Source organism: Caloenas nicobarica, chromosome 1 (assembly GCF_036013445.1).
Source record: "Caloenas nicobarica isolate bCalNic1 chromosome 1, bCalNic1.hap1, whole genome shotgun sequence".
Taxonomy (NCBI): Eukaryota; Metazoa; Chordata; class Aves; order Columbiformes; family Columbidae; genus Caloenas; species Caloenas nicobarica.
The window spans coordinates 122289449-122309688 of NC_088245.1; the positions used below are offsets into that span (position 1 = coordinate 122289449).

General features: G+C 36.1%; 1 protein-coding gene across 3 annotated transcripts in view; it reads right to left on the reverse strand.

The window, feature by feature from the left end:
• Nucleotides 1-20240, reverse strand: part of DYRK1A (dual specificity tyrosine phosphorylation regulated kinase 1A) — an 88207-nt gene that overhangs the window by 48771 nt on the left and 19196 nt on the right. For all 3 annotated transcript variants that reach the window (XM_065642735.1, XM_065642718.1, XM_065642727.1), the window contains exon 2: nt 7482-7561. In XM_065642735.1, coding sequence (XP_065498807.1) covers nt 7482-7491 — 10 coding nt within the window. In that variant the 5' untranslated portion in view covers nt 7492-7561. The remainder of the gene's footprint in view (nt 1-7481; nt 7562-20240) is intronic.

Here is a 20240-nt window from a genome sequence, read left to right on the forward strand (position 1 = left end):
GTCCCTATCTCTAATATACTAAAAACTACATCTTCAAAGGTGTTTAGGTACGTAACTCAGTAAAATATCAACAGGACTTAAATGTAAGTATCAATGAAGTGCTGGTCCTCAGAAACAAGGCCTCAAAATATCACTTTGGTTGATCAATATATGTTGTGCTGCATATTACCCACTAACTCTATTGCCAGGATAACTGAAAGGTCAAAACTGCAAATTTGATGTCTCGCCACCACTCATAAGAACAAACGATTGTTTCTTGCTCTCTAATCTAATAATTGTCCGTAACAGCTTATCAACAAATACATATTTTTGAGAATAGAGTGTCAAGCTGAAAATCTGAGAACTAAAACATCCTCAGTTTTATGATCTTTGCCAAGCTTAACTATTTTCCTTAGTACAGAAGGTTTTTGCTACACCCACTTAGATTATGTCTGGACTGCATCTAGTGACATAAAATGGCTGATAAGTATGTTCTTAAGTTGTCTTACGGAAATATCCAAGCTAATAAGCATGGATAGTTGATTGCATACTAAGACATGGAAACTATCATAAAACCTGGTGAGAGGAACACTTACTCCCTTACATATGACTAGACAAAAAACTCCATCATCAAGACTTAGCACATCCTATGTTGCTTTGATAAGATGGTAATATACTGGCTTGGCATACCAGTTAGGCATGCAGCTAACAGAATGTGTGGTCACCAATGTCTGGGATAGCATTTAATATAAATATATTAAAACCCATATATCAAGGGATGAATTGAAATGAATAGGAAACAGCTAGCTGACTAGAAACCAAAAAATAACAGGCTTTAAGAAGTCATAATGTCCAATTTCAGCAGACTTATGAACAATATTTGCATAGTTCTTGCACCCCACCTACCTGATAAAGTACAATCAATAGAATTCCTATCAAGAACTATCAAGTACTCAGGATGGGCTGTTAAGAGAGCCATCTTATGGCCTCTCTCTTTGTATCTTAAAACCTAACCCCAAAAGAATATAACTGTTCAGGAAGAGAGGGAGAGGATATTTGCATCTGACTGCATGACTTATAAAATAGGATGCCTCCTACAAACAATTATTTCCCTGCTTATAGATTCCACATAGGATGCGCTAAGGAATGAGAGTGGTGCATGTTTAAAGGCACTATTAAGCTTGTTTACTGCTAGGGCTGGTCAAAACTGATTAATTTGGGGTATTCTGAATCCGCATATAACAAATCTAAATAAAGCTACTGCTGTATGCAATGAAAGATTTGCACCCTAGGATGTACTTCAGGAATGCAAGTCTTCAGATGTGATTCTTAGAAAGTTGCAAAAGCAAAGTCCTGAACTAGTGTTGCCTGTTGCCTAGTTCAAGGGAAGAAGCTTCGTCCAGATATACACCACTGACCTTCCCCCAAGAAGCACAGGCCTAAGATTCACTTCAAAGCCCATGCCCACTCCTAACTTCACTCAAAAACCTCCCAACCCGGACAAACAGCATCACTCTGTGAAAACAGTTTGCTACTAAAAGCACACAGAACAGAACAAAAAAGGCTGTCTGCTATATAGTATGATGCATAAGACAGGAATGCTCACACTAGCAAACACCTGAGTCAGTAAGTCAACATGATATAGCACAAGGCCGAGACTATATTAGCAGCTCTAAATGCGTCTAGCCATCCTATTACTGCGTTACCCAAGAGAACCTTTACTTTTCATTCACATACTGAACACTCTGACACCACAGGGCCCTTTTCATTACAGCTGCTCATTCGATGACTCTAAGGGCTATAAGAAAGACTCTATATTTGTAGTGTTACGTTCATTGTAGACCTCGGGCATTCTCAGTGGACTGACCAATAATTCTAGAAATGTATAACAGTTTTTATAATAGTTAAGAATGTAATTCTTAATCTGAATTTGAATTTTTAGTTCAAAATCAATTTTTTCTCAAGTGTGAGTCCTTGCTCTTAGAAATAGGCAACAGACATACATTTCAGCTTCACAATATACCTGCTAGAGCTCTACTGTTCATTAAAACAAAATGTCCTCATCACTTAATATGTCATTAAAAGTTACCTCAAAAAAAGTTTTTAAAAGAGTACCACATATATCAGGATACAAAATTACTAGAAATTACTTTTCCAAAATATTAAAACTATAGATGTGTATCTTTAAGATACTTTCATTTAAGCATTGTGCAGCAATGTAATGCTTTTTAAAGTGCAAAGCTCCTCTGAATCTCCTGTCTCAATGGTCTTCTGAGCTGACAACATCTCGACACCATCACAGGAGAGGAGGACTTGGCTGCCATGGCTGGAGCTCTGCATGCTCTTCCTCTCCCTGTCCTCTTGAAGAAACAAGCTGCTGTTGACTGCTACCACTCAATGCCCCTGTGAGCGCCACTGAGTGATCTTAGGAACAGCCTAAGAAAGAATAGTTCAACTACTTTTGCTGCAAAACACAAATGAATCTTAAGAGATGAAAAAAACCTGGACAACTACTAACAGGGCTTTCTACAGGAATTCACACCTGTCTCTTTTAAAAGGAAGAGAGTTGTTCCCTCTTAACGGGAAGCAAATTAAATGAAAACAGAGACCTCTGAGGATTTTCTGGTTCAGATGCTTCAGTCTATTCCTGAATTTAAAAAGTAGCTGTACTTCCATGGCAAAACCCTGGAAGAAGATTTTTGTCATTCTTTGTCTCTTAGATGAGGACTGAGACCAAAAACTTCAATCTTCAATATCACAGGTTCTAAGCAATTTTGGAGGAGGGTTAAAAAAAACAACCAAACAAACCAACAAACCCTTTTCTTTTAAATAGGCAACTTCTTTTTAAATATGGATGCATGAATCTAACTTTAGCTGTCCAGGTTTTCACATTTCTGAACTCAAATACAGAAAGTAGAGCATTAATCTAGTCTCTTGACTTCAAGGTTATCATTCATTGAGGTCAATGACTCCCATCCCTGAAAAGCAGAACTTCCACTTTCAATACGGTAACTGTTGCCCTTCAGTAGGCAACTGCATTCAACTCATTCCTGACTGCTTTCTCACAACTGCTGACAGAAACTAACAGCCAGAAAGACAGCACAAACAGCTCCTGCAAAGAGAGTTATCTATGTAAAACTAGTCGTTAACCTTAAAATCATTCCTATTCATGCGAAGCGCTCATTAGCTATGTATATTTAAAACTTCCACTATACTAATGAGCAACCCTGTCTCTTACATTATTTTCTGGGTATTTTGTGTTTATGTTAAACTTCTGTTTGTCTGCCCAGCCAAGACTGCAATATCCAACAAAACTGCCTGTAACGATACAGTCAAATATGTGAACAAGTTACTGATGGACAGAATCAGTCTAACTGGAATGAAAGTCACCAACCAGAAACAAAACTGGAACCAGCCTATACCATGCTTCAGTATGGAATTAACACACAGGCCAAACATTTGCTCCGTTACAGCCAAGTTCTGGCTTTATAACAGCAGCATGCATCTCACAAAAAACGTTCCCGATATACAATTACTTAAGTGGAACCACAGTTAGTACAGTCATCATTTCCACAAGAAGATACAGGTTGAGTGATAAAAAGGTGATGCCCAGTAAGTTCCTGAAATTCCCTGGTAAAACTTAAAGTAGCGCTCAACAAACTAGTTCAAAGGCATATCAGCAGATCTGGGATAAAGTAATACAGATGAACTTCAAAATACAGAGCAGCAATATCGGACACAGATTTTTCTGACTGCAGAGTAACAGTGGGGTTGTTTTACTTTATTTTTCTTGGTCTGTTTTGGTTTGCTTTTTGCGTTTTTTGGTTTGCTTTTGGTTTGGTTTTTATTTTTGGGGTTTTGTTTGTTTTTACTACTGTCACATATAAAAACATTCTTCAAAATAGCTACAGGCTCAACGAAATCAGTAGCTAAAATATTAGGAATATGAGATGTGTGAGACATGGTCCGATTCTAAATTTGCATTCTACTCTTCCTTAAAACTAACACCTGAACACCTGCAAGCCTATAAACTCAACACAATGCAAGAATTTCCCAGAAGTCTTTACTCTGCACTTCTTATATTTTAATAAGCAATGCAGCTGGAGGGGGAGGGCAGGGAAAGCAAGTATCCATGCAAGTATTTATTATTTCATTGCCCTTGTATTATTGACTAGTATTGGAATGGCTTTTTTTTCCTCTTCTGAATAGGAACAATATTTTTTTCAAAGTTAAGAGCCATGTGATCACTTCCGATGTTTTATCAAACTTGAATATAACGTTTTCACATTTTATACCACTTGCTTGCTTCTCAACATCTCTGGTGCATTCAATATATTTTCATGATGAAGAGAAGAGTTTGATGTAACTATTATTTTGATCTATTTTCTACATTCAAATCTACCCACAAAAATCTGAATGTGTTAAAAAAATTAAGTTGATACATGATAAATTCTACCACACAATTAAAAGATAAACTAACCACTCTACACTTCTTTTTAAAGATTTTACATAATCAAACCTCTGGATCAGTTTATAGAGGCATAAAAACTGGACTAAAATACTATAATGTTTATATAGTATGTATGTCTATTTAAGGCATAGCTGATAACAGTTACCCTGTTTTCATGCTTCCCTTAGTATGCAGAAATGTCCCAAACAATGTTGTTCAATGGTCCTGTAGGAGATCCAAATCAGGAAGAGATATCTGTTCTGTTTGAATATAAATTGCATCATCATCAAAAAGCAGTTCAGAACATGCAAACTTTTTTTCCCTTCTCTTCTGCTTTCAATAACAATACTTCGACAATAACCGTTACCAGTTAATCTCCTCTCAGAGAATCAGCATGTGATGTTAAGGAATGGATCCTTCTGGAACTTATACTTTTGGTTTAGCGGACCTATAACAGTCCCTTATACTCTCAACTGAGATTTGAGACCTTTTCTTACAAAGGTTAAGAAAATACACGAAGCTTTAAGCTTTTCAAAAGCTTAAAGATCAGACAACTAATTATTTTTAGTTACATGTTCCTAGGCTGCAGCTAACTTGAAAAATCAAAGCCGAAACCAAATCTACAAGTTAATAAGATCAACAAAAAGTAATTATTGAGAATCTTTCAGTCCTATAAACAGTATCTTAAAGTGCCCTTCTCCATGTGTCCTATCTATAATGGGTGCTAAGAACAGGGAAAAAAGAGAAGTCAGACATGCTGCAAAATTTGTTTTCCTGGTTAGTCAAATTGGAAAAAGAGATTCCACAGCACCATTTCTTCATATTTTCACTTTTTTTTCTTTTAAAGCAGTGGACCTTAATACTTTTTTGTGTTTTTGGCTTAAGTGGTGATCTAAAATTCAAGTATTCCAAGACAGAAAAAATGAAAAATATCCTCTTCCTCACGAGGATTACTTCCCCTAGTTATGCTGTGGTTAATTTTAGGGTTTTAGTTTTCCAGTGAAATGAAGTGATGCCCATTATGACAAAGAATTTATTTACCCTATGGAAGCTTTCATCCTTTAGCCAAAGGTAGCTTAGACATTATCAGGGATCTCTCATCAGTCACCCTCAGAAGCCAAGTCTTGTCGAAAATGCAAAAGAACCATCCTCAATAACCACAAAAACTTTCAATTTCTGGCCTGAGCTCTCACCAGCTACTTTGAACTTGAGAAAGGTATCAGCAGAGTCATCATGTGACTCTTGCTGTTACTGTATTATGAAACAATTACAGTACGTTTTTTCATTTTCAGGCATGCAAATCATGTTTATTCTCAGAACCTCAGCATACTAATATTGGCTCTCCTAATAAACAGAAAACTGCAAGTAAATCTTACTTGTCTAATTTCCAACTTACATGATACGCAAGAAGCCTGAAAGTCTTTGTCAAGATACCACTGGTTTTCATTCTGTATTTATCATGGGACTTCTAAATAAAGAATTTGAGCTTTAGAAGGCAGAGTTACTACTTAAAATTCAAAATTTTGTATACTTTCCTGTTCTTTAAAGTTGTAATTCTACAAGCTCACCATCATCAGAATTGTGACCAAAACTGAAAGTGCTTAAGTTTTAAATCAGATTAATGAGTTTATAATTTTCTTAAAACAGTCTTAAGATACATAAGGTACTATTTCATAATATTATCTCTCCTTTCAGTTGTGGGATGAATACTTTCAAAGCTTTCAAAACATTTTCTCAATATTTAAGTTAGGCTACATTTCAATCTACACCACAACAAACAAATGACTGACTATACTAGACAGAGCTCCACAAATTTGCCTGTACACCAAAAGGTTCAATTTTGCGACTTTAAACGCTATTCCTCTAGATTTCTATATTTAAAACAAATGAAATATCCATTTGGAGTATTTCCTTCTTCTCTTCTTTGCCCCACCTTATTTTAGAATTATTTGGTCCCAGTTGCACTTGAGCTATCAGCATACAACTTACAAACATTCAACTGAAACGAACGAATGTTTAGTTTTCACAGAATGAAATATCCACTTACAGCATCTTGGCCTTAATCCAACATACTCCATGTAAATATACCCTCTAAAGCTGTTTATGCATGAACAGCTGATGCAACTGAAAACTGTCAATCAGGAGATGATCTGCATGTGTACGTAAATCTATCTAGCTTTTTTTCCGGCCCCAAGGATTCAGGGGCTTTGAAGCTGAACAAGCAAACGAAAGGTCTGTCTTATGTGCACTTCACTGTAATAGGCCTCAAAATCTAAGTCACAGAAGTGTTCGTTGCGTAAATAAGGGCATAAAGAACTACACCAATCCTCCTGTACAACCTAAATTTTATTCTACTTCTGCTGATCATGTTTTTTCATGTCAAAATATTAACCATATTTCCACCAAAACAGTATCACTAAAAGTAAGCTATTTAATCTGCAAATGCACTTGCAGTACTTTGATTAGCAAAAGATGGAAGAACTTCCTAAAACATCAATTTTAAGAATGGCTAGTGACTTCCAAAGGTGTTCAAAGATCCTGTCCTCAGTTCTTGAGAACTCTTTCAGTAACTGGACATTAGCATGTGATAAGGCATAATGAACTCTTAGCTATTAATTTGTTATGCTCTTTTTCAGATGGTTCCATAACATTTCTTTAAAAGAAAGTTAATGAATCATTGAAATAGTACATCATGAAACAGGTGACATATCTGCTGGCAAGTGGGGGGCATTAAAAGGAGGTGATAACAAACAAGACAAGACTAAAACCAGTACATTTAGTTAGCACATTTAAAAGCAACCTCCTTTTTTTTTTTTTTTTTGCATAAAACTCTGGAAACAGTACTTCCATTCAGAGAAACCGTTTTCTTCCTGGACAGCTGCAAAAGAGTTTCAAAGGGCAAAGAAAGATTTCAAAATTCCACAGGTTCTTAAATATTCTACTAAGGTTGGAACAACATAGTTTTGGGGATAAAGAGAATCGAATACAAACAAAAAGTAGATCAAGAACATAAAAGATTTTCCTTTCTAAAAGCCCTTGAAAGTAAGATCACCTGTATGCATCGTCTTCTTTCAAGTCTCATATCATCCTGCAGGGATGTGGGGGACAGGGGGAGTCCAGCAGCAAACAACACTGTGAAATGAAGAAATAAAAGAAGTCAATGTAAATACAAATTAATAAGATAGCTAAAAAATTGTAAACACCCATTCTACTAGATTCACACAGTGTTCAGTTCAACTCTCGCTCTCAGGTATAACCACAGAGCTAAATCAAGGAAGCTCAAACAGAAAACGGAAGGTTTCCAACAGTAAGAGTAGAGACAGACATTCCGAAGTCTACTTTCCACTGACATCTATTGTTAGAAAGAAATTATCTAAGTGTCAAAATTTCAGGGATTAACTTAAATTTCAACTTGTCAGTGAACAGTTCTGAAAATTAAGGTCATCCAAAAAAAGCTCTTCTCAAACCTGGAAAAGTGAAATTATTGATAGTTACCCATCTTTGCAAAGCCCTGAGGTATGTGGATTTTTACAGAAACTTGGGACAATATTTACAAAACAAGACTGAACTTCTGTGGGATTTTACCGAATCGACAAACTACAGAACTATAAGTGTACATAAATTCATAAACGTACAAGTCCATTTTTTCCTCATATCTCAAGGGAAATTGAATTAGGTTCACCTTACACCAAAATTAAAATATTCTCTGAAAAATAAAATTATAGCTTTCCACAAGACAAAGAAATACAAAGACCTGAGTTTCTAGGAAGAAATCTCTAAAAGTTGAAAAGAAGGGTGGGATCATTTAAAAAAAAATACAAACAAAAAAGACCAAACCACATAAAACCCAACAACTAACCAACGCCTGATCAAAGTATTTTTCACTTGTTCTCCAACAAAATATCCTTTGCACTCTACAACCTATGAAAATATCAAAAACACTTAAAAATCACTGAGAATTTTAGAGAGCCTCGGCAAATTGCCTCACAGCTCAAATTGTAGAGTCTAGATTATCACTATTTAAACACCTCCTGATATATGTAACTCCAAGAAAGCGTGTCTAGCCTACAATGCACTTAGGTACTGCAATACGAGCAGAAAACATTGCGGTTCACTCCATTTCTTCATCAACAATGACTGTTCAAACACTACACGTACCCTAAGCCCAGTTAGGTTTTCTGCCACCACACTGGCTTCTTCCTTGTGTCACCGAAATGTGGCGCACACACACACACACACACACACACACACACACACACACACAGAAAAGAGGGTGGTGGGAAGATAAGGAAGAATAACTTTTTTGATACATGTAGGAGCATATGTTGCATCAGTTCTATTGTTATTTTACGAACAGGTGAATCCTTGCCATCATGCCTCCAAGAGATGGAGATGGCAAACAAAAACATAATGAAATCAACAGCCTTAGTTTTTCACTACTGAAGTTCCACAGAGAGCTAGAATGTCACTGCCACATCCACAGTAGCCATGAACTTGGCAAGGCCTATGAGTATGGCCTAAGGCTACACAAGATCTTACAAATTACGCACTCTCATGCCTAAATTGCTTCTATTTGGATAAAAGATTCAGTCTGGTACGTATGCTAAGTGTATACACACATCACACAGACACAGTGTCTTGCACTGAGCTTAGCACCACTAAACTCAGCAGTGGCAGTGACTTGTATTCAAGAAGAAAAAAGGAAGGAAGAGCAAACTCTTCTTTACACTAAATAGTGTCTGCATTTAAACAAACAAACAACAGAAGTCCTGAAGTACAAGATATCTCCAGCCTACATGGGTGTCTTAAGACTACAGAGCTATAGTCCCATTTTTGGAAGCCCTCTCTGGCTGAGACTTTCTTTTTAAATTATTTTTTTAAATTACAGTATCTGTGGACACCAAGATTATAGAAAGACTTTTCCAGTAGGAGCTGCAAATACTGAAGGCATTACGCTTTTGTCTTTACCACCTTGTAGCTCAAATACAGCAAGGATCACTTTCCATTTGCATCAGTACAAGGCCAGTTCAAATACTAAGCCAGCTTAGTTCAAACTATCAGCAAACATAGTTTGAGCACAGCTAGCTGATTTTCAGCTGAAATAGATTGTAGAGCATTCATACATTGTCTTCTGCCAGTTCTATAATGGGAATGGTAAGCTCCAAAAGCAGCACATTAGCACATCTCTAGCACTTTACAGCAGCCTACTGTCGTATCAAACTGACTGCAATGCCAGCAACATACAGAACTGTCATGGGCAACAGACTGCCACCACTCTTCCAAACTGTAAGAGGATGAAACCCGTTGATAAGAACATAGTATCCAATAAAGAGCCTACCAAGTTAGAGCTACAGAACTTGAAATCACACTGCTGATTTTGTAAAAGCAGTAAAGCAACTTCATACGTATGGGAAGTTATGCCTTTTGATGATTGGAAATTAATCTAGAATATTTTGAGATCACTTATAATACTAACTCTGAAAAACTATTTAACTTGCAAAGTTACAAAAGTATAAGAAATGAGAAAACAAACTAGGAAGGTAACACCCACAGACTTGAATTGGTTTAGAATTTAGATGACGTTAGAGCTACTGGCAATAAGGAAGAGTTGATGATGTACCTATAAAGTCATTAACAGTTTATTAACTGGGAATCAATACATCCCTCCACTTCATAGCTAACCAGCAAAAAATATCCATCACAAGCCAAAGCATTTCTTCAGTCTCCTTACAATTCTCCACCAATTATCACATTCTGAAGAACTGGACAGCTAGCATGCAATGAAGACCTGGAGTGGCGAGGCAGGCGTCTTTTGTAGCACTGCATTCTAAGAAGGGATCCACAACACAAAAAGTAATTTTAAAACATTAACAGAGAAGAAAAAAAACAATGAGTTACTATGATGCTAACAGTATCACAGACACACAACATAAAAGGGTAACATTTAAACTTTTTTTAAAAAATAGATATAACCAAATCACATACAACAGCTGTGGGAGCAACACATTAAACTCAATAACTGAGTGTCTTCTGTGGTGCCCCTGCATTAGTAAATTCTTAAAACGAAAAGGCCTTTTACACACCCTGTACAAGGGCTTCCTGATTTAGAGAATAAATTAATGACAAGAGGAAGCAAGAACAAATTCCACTCATCACACGGTCTGTAAGATCATTACTTTTGAAGAATCCCCTCAGTAGCTCATTTAGTGGGCTTCAAGAACCCAGTTTGGTCTACTTACTGATATACAACAGAAGTGAACTGGAAACAGAGGGAAGAAGAGACAACAAGAAAGGTGTTGAAAAGCAAATTATTGAAAGTGGTATAGAAAAAAAAAAAGCTGAAGTCTTTCATTTAAACAAAGCGAGCAGTTCTATAGAGATCAACTGTGATCGACTGTGTACAAAGCTCCCATGCTAAAACTTTACTTTATCCTTTTATTTCCTATTTTAATTACTGTTGCTTTCTACTCTTCATCTCTCCTACCCACACAATGCTCCTCTGATCTCCTCAAAATATAGATAATGGGATTACCTATCCAAAGCCACTCCACATTCATTAACAATTTCAAGTGTAGAGTTCAGCTTTACAACAGAATGTTTAGTTAAATAGGCCAAAGATGCTGAGCACATTTTATTCTGGGTTATATTCTACCATATTATAAAGATGGTGACTCTGAAAAACATAAAGGTTTCACGTGTCTCTGACTTTTCTTTACACCATAAGCCTAGTTTGCCTGTTAGCCTCTTTGAACACTAATGTTTTATTCCACTGTATCCCTTAAGAGCATCCTCTACTTCCTTCAAAACACTCAATACCCAACTTATGTCAATAGTTTCACCGTAAATCAAAGTTGGTTTCAGAGCAATCATACTTCTAAAAACCTAAAAGTTGAAGTGACGAAACCACTACTAACATCTCTCTGAAGAAGTTTCATCATCATTCTCCATTTCTTTATTTTGTGTTTGCCTGGATATCAATCAGACCACAAGTTTTTGCAAATGGGGACAATTTTGTTACATATGAGCACAGTAGGAAGTCAGCTCAGCTATATCCAGATGCAGCAGAGCAGTAAGACTAATTATTTTTAAATTCCATAAACTTAAGAATGTAAGTCATATGCTGCATATTTAGTTTATTTAATAGATGTTAATTTAAAGCATATAGAGTTAAAAGATTCTAATTCTACCCAAAGCAAGTTTGCGACGTGTTAAAGGCAACTATCATGAACACCTTTAAAGAAACGCTACATTTTCACTATAATTTTGCCTTAATTTAAGTATATATGAAGAATTATTTCCATGACAAATTTAAATAAGAGTTTTAAGAATATCAACAACAGCATGCCTGAGAGCTTGAATCATAAGAAAAGTCTGACAGGGAAGGTTTTGCTTTTTGCATTTTACTAACTGAAATGCTTTGTATATAGATTTTCCTTATTCAGCATCACTGTATTATAAGATTCAATACGGCGCCTTTAGTAAAAAAATTGAAAAAAATTGCAAACTAAAACCAACAAAGTTCTGGAAGGTTTCCTCTGTAAAAAGGTTATTTTGTCATTTCTCAAGTAATACTCATAAAGCACCAGAGAAATCTCTGCGTATCTCATGACTACACAAACTGTTGTCGGAGATGAACATAATTCAGGTCACTGACCTTCGGTAGATGCAGGCAGGCCTGTTGCTAGCAACATAAAATATAAATACTTGCTTAGAAGCAAAAATATTTATTTATTTACTAGGAAAATTATCCTCAAGCATACACCATAAAATTGACATAACATACTGGAATATAACAGATCAAGACCTATATAAATCTATGCAATAGCAATTTCTTAAACTGTTGTTATTCTGCATCTCAACAGCCTACTCTTGAAACTACACACAGACAACCAATAGTGTTGCTTGACATAAGACATACAGGGCAAAAGATTCACCAAATACACCAGATTTGATGTGTAATTTTAAATACTGCACAATAAAATGTGAAGTACACCCAATACTACTGGAATTTTAAATAAATAAATCAATCAATCCCTCAGGGTGCTAGCAACTGTCAACTTGTAGGACTAGTTCCCAAAGAGATACAATTGAGGAATTCCAAAAATCATTGTTTTTACAGCACCTAGTACATACGCTGTCTTTTACTAGGTAAAATCCATGTATTTAGATGTATAAATTAACATATATCTGCAAAGCAAACACAGACACACACGTTATTTACTGCTTCTGTTCTACTTGAGACCAACAGATGTGATATTATATATAAGAAATAATTCACAATGAAAAGTCAAAAAAAAAAAAATCAGACTACTTCATATATCCAATGTACAAAGCAGAACTCAGTACATCTCAGCTTCACCCACGAAATCACACACATAAAATTAAAAGCAGATATGGCTTCAGCATGAAAACCCAATATATCTGTCCACTTTTACAGACCTGTATGTTTCTATACCTGATCATCAATATACTGAGTACTAAACAAAAAAACAAGTAATTAATGATCAGTGTCACATTTAACATGTTCCCAAAGAAGTCACCGATCCCTGTCTCCAGGTTTAAGCACTTTGGTAGTACGGAAAAACTATTAGCTAAAAATGTCACTGAAATAGTCAGCAAGTACATTAAAACTATGATTAGGCTTTAAAATTCATAATTTGATTTAAAAAAATAATATACCTCTCTTCAGTTTAGTTTGTGTATTCAACAGAACTATGAGCATAGTCACCTTCATATGTCAGTTTACTCCATGCTTAAGAAAGCAACGTCGAAATTTTGGGAAGAGGACATTTTCATACGTCACTGGACTTCAAGTTAGGGTGAAAAGACAACAACTATAAAAACTGAGTTTATACTAGACTTCACCAATACATCATCCATCCCAAGAGCTTGTATTATACTTTGTACTCCCAATGAGTTTTAAATTCACACCGCTGAACTAGAAGATTATGCTAGTTTCTAGATCAATATTTTTGAGATGCTTATGAAACAACTGCATCTAAAACAAAACACACTCTATCATAATTTTTCTTGTAGACTGTAAAATTATTTTTAGTGTTCCAAAAAGCACTAGTTCCTCTAAAAAGAATATATTGTGAATGACTAGTTTCACTCTTACGCTAAATGTACATCATGTGATGCAAGAACCCATCCTTTAAGTGTGAAAGTATCTACAAGCAGCTTTACTGAAATCAAAGCTTCTCACTCAAATTCAAATCTGGCAAAGGCAGAACTACAGTTGTGGTAGGGAAAGAGTTTCTTTCCAGCAGCAGTACCACTTAAGCAGCCTGTAACCTTTCTGCCGTAACCTGCTTGGCTGAGACAGTGCTACTCTTCCAGTGTCACTCAGCAAACTGCACTGGAGAACTGACCCAGGTGGAAAAACGGAGAGCAGGAAAGAAAAAAAAGACTATTTTTAATCCTGTATTTTTAATCTGGTCCCCTACAGCAGCAGGAGCAAACAGCTGAGATAAAAAGGAGTTTCTTTGGCCAGTATTGGTGTGAAAATACTAAACATCGAAGTGCATCTAATTTTATCACAAAAAGACCTACAATGGTGTCACACCAGCATTAACTCAGTAAGACTTCACAGTGCAATCTAAATCTCTGAAATATCTGATTTATAACATAAAAATTTTCAAACCTATCCTTTTTATGAAAAGAAACGCGTAACTTCTTAAAAAGGTAACTGCTTTCCTTGTATATGAAGGAACTGAACAGTGTGTAAAACTTATACTTGACCCATACATGCAGAGAAGTCAGGATTTGTTTTTTAAATCTTTATTTGTTCATGTGAATTTCCTGCGGTTTTAGGAAGAATTAAACTGACACCATTTAGGAGAGGAGGGGAAAAAAACAGAAAAAAGCCCCACACTTATGCTAAAAGTTCAAATACTTGAGATTTTTTAGATAATTTGCATATGCTTCTTTTATTACTCACTGACTAAAAATATTAATTTCAGAAGCACAAATTTCAATTATTTTTCAGTATACTGACCATATAAGGAACCACAGATTAGAGGGAGGGGTGGTTATTTTTTCTATCCACTTAATAGTGTCAAGCAAAACAAATGCGGTTACGTTTTAGCAAAGTCACATCACTGTATTAGATTTACATTCCCCTCCCTCATCCAAAAAGGAGTCCCATTTACATGATCTTTGAAAAGAATTCCACCTCAAATTCACATAAGCACGAAGACAACAGAATTCCAGGAAAGGGAAGGATATTTACAAAATCCAGATATTTTAAAATTATTTCTATGTCATCTTACGAAAACAGATGTATGTAACAATCTATTTTTTTCAGGTTAACACACGCATCCTACCTATGACTTCCTTCAAAGGTGATACCTGATAGGCAACTATTTATTTTTAAAATAAATAGAACCATTTTAGTTAATATGTTAAACATGAACTAAACGGTAGCATGCAAATAGAGGCATATTTCAAAGTAAAATATCCATGAGCGCTGTAAACTTGTTAATCCACAGTAATTTGCTCTCATAGTTGCAAAATGCTTTTCAGAGCTGAGATTTTTCTAAAGATGTCCTCAAAAAGAATAATTTCATTTACAGAAACTGTTTCTGTTCCTTGTGGTTGCAAAAAACTTTTAAAATGCAAAGCAAAACATATGCCATTATGTATCTGCATTCATCAGTTTAGAACTTTAGACCTAAAAAGTCTCAAGAGAGTATAACCTTCCTACTTCTCTTTTTTTTAGCCATAAAGCAAGCAAAGAATTAAAGGAACACCTAAAATTTCCAAGAAAAGTGGTCTAACTGCTTAATTTACAGGTCTTCACTACAATCTTGATATTACTACAGCTTACTGTTCTTCCAATTTAGTGGTCATTAACTACTACTTCCATTCTTTGTTGTACTCTTTATTTACAAAACAGACTTGGCAAGAGACAGTACTCAGATGCGGCTACTTCAACTTTTTAATCATAGACTAGAGCTGGGAGAGCACTTGTAGCACTCTCCAGACAAGCAACGTACACTGAAATGTTTTTACCTCTCAAAAACTGCAAGAGCTCAGACCCACATTATACATATGTACATACATACACACATGCACACTACCTACATATGGGAGGTAAGGGCAGTTGTTTCTTCCCTGCAAATACAGACTTAACTGCAATGTCTTTATACTGATGAAAACATAAAATCTTGGTTTTTAACAGGCAAAGACAACAGTTTCTGTCCAAAATTTTCCTAAAACAGCTACTAAAACACAGAAAGAAAAAAAAATTCCAAGAAATGGAAGAAAATAAAATGGGCATCTGAATGGTATTTTTTCAGCTACCAGGGTTTCAAACAAAATATCATAACACATCCAAGAGACTCTGGCTTTCTAAGTGACCCATCCTTATCAAATGCAGATGTTACGGGGTTTTGACATTACTGTTCCCTTGGTTTACATGTGTGCTTTTTCTTTTCCCCTTTTAATTCTGCCCTGAAACATGACAAATTCCATATCATGCTGCAATATACATGTAACAGGAACCAGAAATTAATAAACTCACAGGTTATCATCATGTTTCAGTAAACATTACTGTAACATTGATCAAAAACAGAGAGAATGTAAAATCTTACTCAGACCACAACAAACCTTGTTACAAAAATACTCATTCAGATTCCTGGGACCGCAGAGCTGCTATCATATGTCTAAATGAAATAAGACCACTTCTCCATTCCGACTTTAGCAGCAGATAGTTCCAACCTTACTTTCAAAGACCGTCTTAAGTTACATATTTCAAGTACATTTATAACATCCTAGATGTTTGTTGCCCTGATACAGTAGTACCTTTAATCTTGAAGACTTCCAAAATATTTTAATACATAGACATATGCACACCTATAGCCTTCCAAATAAAATTTAAAAAAAAAACACAAAAAAACCCACCAAACAAAGAAGCCCACACCACACACACACCAAAAAACCCCACAAAACCAAAAACAAACAAAAAACCCTAACAAATACAACAAAAAAAACGCACACCAAAACCAAAACAACCAAATAACACAACAAAACACACACAACTGTAAACTGCCCGCTAGCTCTGTAAATAGATGGTGCTTATTTATAATACTTAGAGTAGTGGCTTGTTTCAGTCATACATTGGTTTGTGTGCCTTTTTAAATACTTTTTAAGCTTTTCAAACACACCATGGACTAACTTGTTTAATTGACTCCCATATGACAGCTCCCATTGACAAATGCAAATGCCACAAGCTACCTTTGCCTTTCATTATTCAGGAGATTTAGACTGGATAGGCATTCACATAGCCAGGTACTCTCTGGCCATTCATTAAGCATATGCCTGGGTCTCTAAACTGGACTTCACCACACAAATCCCTACACCTTCTGCCAAAGCAGGTATACTCCCGATATGAAAAGTGATAATGGAGAAGTACTGCTGATATCCTTTCCACTTCAATGTGAAATATCAGATTTAACTGCCCAAGCTTCAGTTTAGGCTAAAAACTTGAAACTTGTCTACTTCTACTATGAAAATATTTAGTTCTTAAACATCAGAATTTTCCTTAATGCATCTATCAGACTTCACCCACTTAGATGGGTTTTTCTGGGGACACTTGTTCAGAGATGTTTCTGAGCCGCTGCATCTAAAAGGAGCAGAAAAAGGAAGAAATTTATTCAGTTACAAATCACAGAATCACAGAATGGTTTGGGTTGGAATGAACCTTAAAGACCATCTAGTTCTACCCGCCCTGCCATGGGCAGGGACACCTTCCACTAGACCAGGTTGCTCCAAGTCCCACCCAGCCTGGCCTTGAACACTTCCAGGGATGGGGCATCCACAGCTTCTCTGGGCAGCCTGTTCCAGTGCCTCACCACTCCCATGGTGAAGAATTCCTTCCTTACATGTAAACTAAATCTACACTATTCCAGTTTAAAGCCATTACCCCTTGACTTATCAATACATGCCCTTGTAAAAAGTTCCTCTCCAGCTTATCATCCTAGAAATCCTGCAGAACTCAATGTAAAACTTCTCTTAAAAAAAAAAAAAAAAAAAAAAAAATCAATGAGCTAGCCAAATCGTAAATTTTTCCAACAAGACTTCAGCCACCATGTCATTCTGATGGTTAACTCAACAGTCACTAGGAAAAAAAAAAAAAAAAATTACTATATCTAGAGCATAATCGTTTAAGAAACCTGCCATGGAAGATGGCCTCAGCCCTAAGCTTTTTCCTCTCAGGGAAATAGAGTAGACACAGTCTGTCTTATGATCAGGTCATGATTTTTATGCAGGCCGAGTTCACAAGCTTTGCATTTATATTAGTCAAATGCAGTACACTTCAGAAATAGGGTACACACTGCCTCTCCAAAAAGGTAAGGGGAAAAAACTGATTTAGCAGGTTGACAACAGCAAACAAGGCAGTGTTGGCTCACAAACGGCTATTCCTAAAAGTAACTCTAAACACACACTTCAAAGTGGATGGATATCCTTCCCCTCTATTTGCATAACTCGAAGTCCCCAGGCATTATTTCTCTTTTTCTATGTATCCCAAGCATAATACTAAAATGGAGTGTGGAATAATCATGCAAGTGCAGTAAAAGGGGACACAACCACAATTTAAGTTTGTTTACAGAACTCAGATTTGCCTTTTAATTAGATCGATCAATGCTAAAACGTGCTTGAAGAGACTTTTAGGATTACTTCCAGGATTTTGGGATACTGTCAAAGTAACTGGGATCCTAAGCTCACAGATGGGAGAGAGCAGGTAAAAGTCATTTAAAGAGGAGGAACCCCTTGTTTCCAAAACTACATATAGCACAACTGCTCTTCTAGCTCTTTTTAACTTGGAAGGCAAAAACCATGCTACAGCTTTCACCAGACGTTGCCAGGAGAGAAACACCATGTTTAAAAATCTTGTTCAACACGCTTTCAAATATCAGTTCATATGAAGTTTAATAGCTCTGAAAATTGACAATTGTCTAGTTCAAGCTCCAGGACAACCACATGCATCCAAAACTGATGGTGAATAAACTGAGTTATTTAATTAAAATAAGAATTATGAGGCTGCAGTTCCCCAAAATCCAAAGCTGATTTAGATTTGGCCGCTGTGTTCTTACCCACACACCTCCTTGCCCTCAACCACTCAGTGCAGGCCCATCTCTTGCACCATGTCTGGCACCTGCCCCAATCTTGCCGAGTCAGTTCTGCAATTTAGCATGATGTAAAATACTCACCTTTTTGATCAGTTTTCTGCTGACTCTACACAGCTCCAGAGCCCAAGTCTGACTTCCAGCTTAAAAATCTACACAGTAAATAAGAACCTCACCGTTCTTTTTAAGCACGTGCATGCAGCTATTTCATTTCTATTCTGCATAATACAACCTGATCTCAAAGAACTTTATTTTCATTTTTGTGCAGTCTTTGATGTTCTGGACCTTTGAAACTGCCAGTTCCTAGGTCAGGGCCAGGAGTTCCAACACTGATACTGGAAGTGAGCCAGCCACGCTCTAGGACTGTGCTGAGGTAATAAATGGGGCATTCTGCGCATGAAAGGAGAACCTCATTGCATTAGGCATTGCATGACACAATAAAATGCTGATCCTCACCTAAAAAGCTCACTATGTAAACACACCACATTTGTCCATAGGAAGACAAAACTAGAGAGCTCACAGATTTTAGCTATCTCTAATAAAGTTTGCTGTATAGGCTAAGAATACAGTACAAGAGAAGAGGAACCTAGCTAAAATATTTCCAACAGTTCTCAACAAACTGCTACAGAGCACCTTGAAGACCACAGCTAACATCTGGTTTGATATCAATAGTAACAGATCCCACCTCTGCTTCAAGAACACAGGCAAAATGCTTACAGTCTTTTCTATATATAGCCTGTGTCTGTCATAATAGTCTACATAAATAAATTTGAAGAAATGAATTTAATCAGGCATGCCAACTACAAACTTCTCTGATGTTGGAAAGCAAAATGAATTAAAAAAAAAAGACTTTTCACCACAGTAAAATCCAGCATCCTTACTATTTGGCTCAATGTCCCAGCCTAAGGAAATACATAGACTTCCACAATATGCTTTAAGTCCTAATTCAGGCTCAGGTTCACCAATGTAAGAGTAGAAGAAAAATCTGAATTCTAAAGCAAAAATAATTACATTTTGGATTACTCCAGCAGTCATATAGGGAACATAATTTTTGTTATCTTAGGAGATCACAATTTAAGGAATCTAAGGAAATGCACTGTTTTCAAAATTCAGGACACCTCTAGCATAAGCACAAATACCATATATTTCTTATGAATACCACTTACTACATACACCCAAATTCATTTCAAAAAATATCATGGAGTATTTGTATTTCAACATATGAATTAACAAATGCAAAGACACACAATTTATCAGATTAAGTCCTTCTGAAAATTAACTTAATTTGACTATTAAAAAAATAGTGTTAAAGACCCTTAACAAATAGCTGAAGAGCAAGTAGAATATAATCCCACTGATACAAAGCATTCCATGTTCCATCTCCACTCACCCACACTCTCACCACTTCATTTGCATATCATTCCTAACTTGGTGGTTGTGCTACATTTCCATAATTCACATAATATCTTTCCACTGAGAAAATAAAACATTATTCACAAGCCATTTCCTGTAAAATGCGTAAACATTAACTAAATCCCAGAAAGTTTCTTCTTCCTCTTTCCTTAAGGCAAGCACACTAATCACTGCATTGGAGGGTCACATTTCCTTTTTTCTCCATCTGTCCCACAATTCCTTGGTTCTTTTCTGTACAATAGTACAGGTTACAAGGACAGTCACCAAGA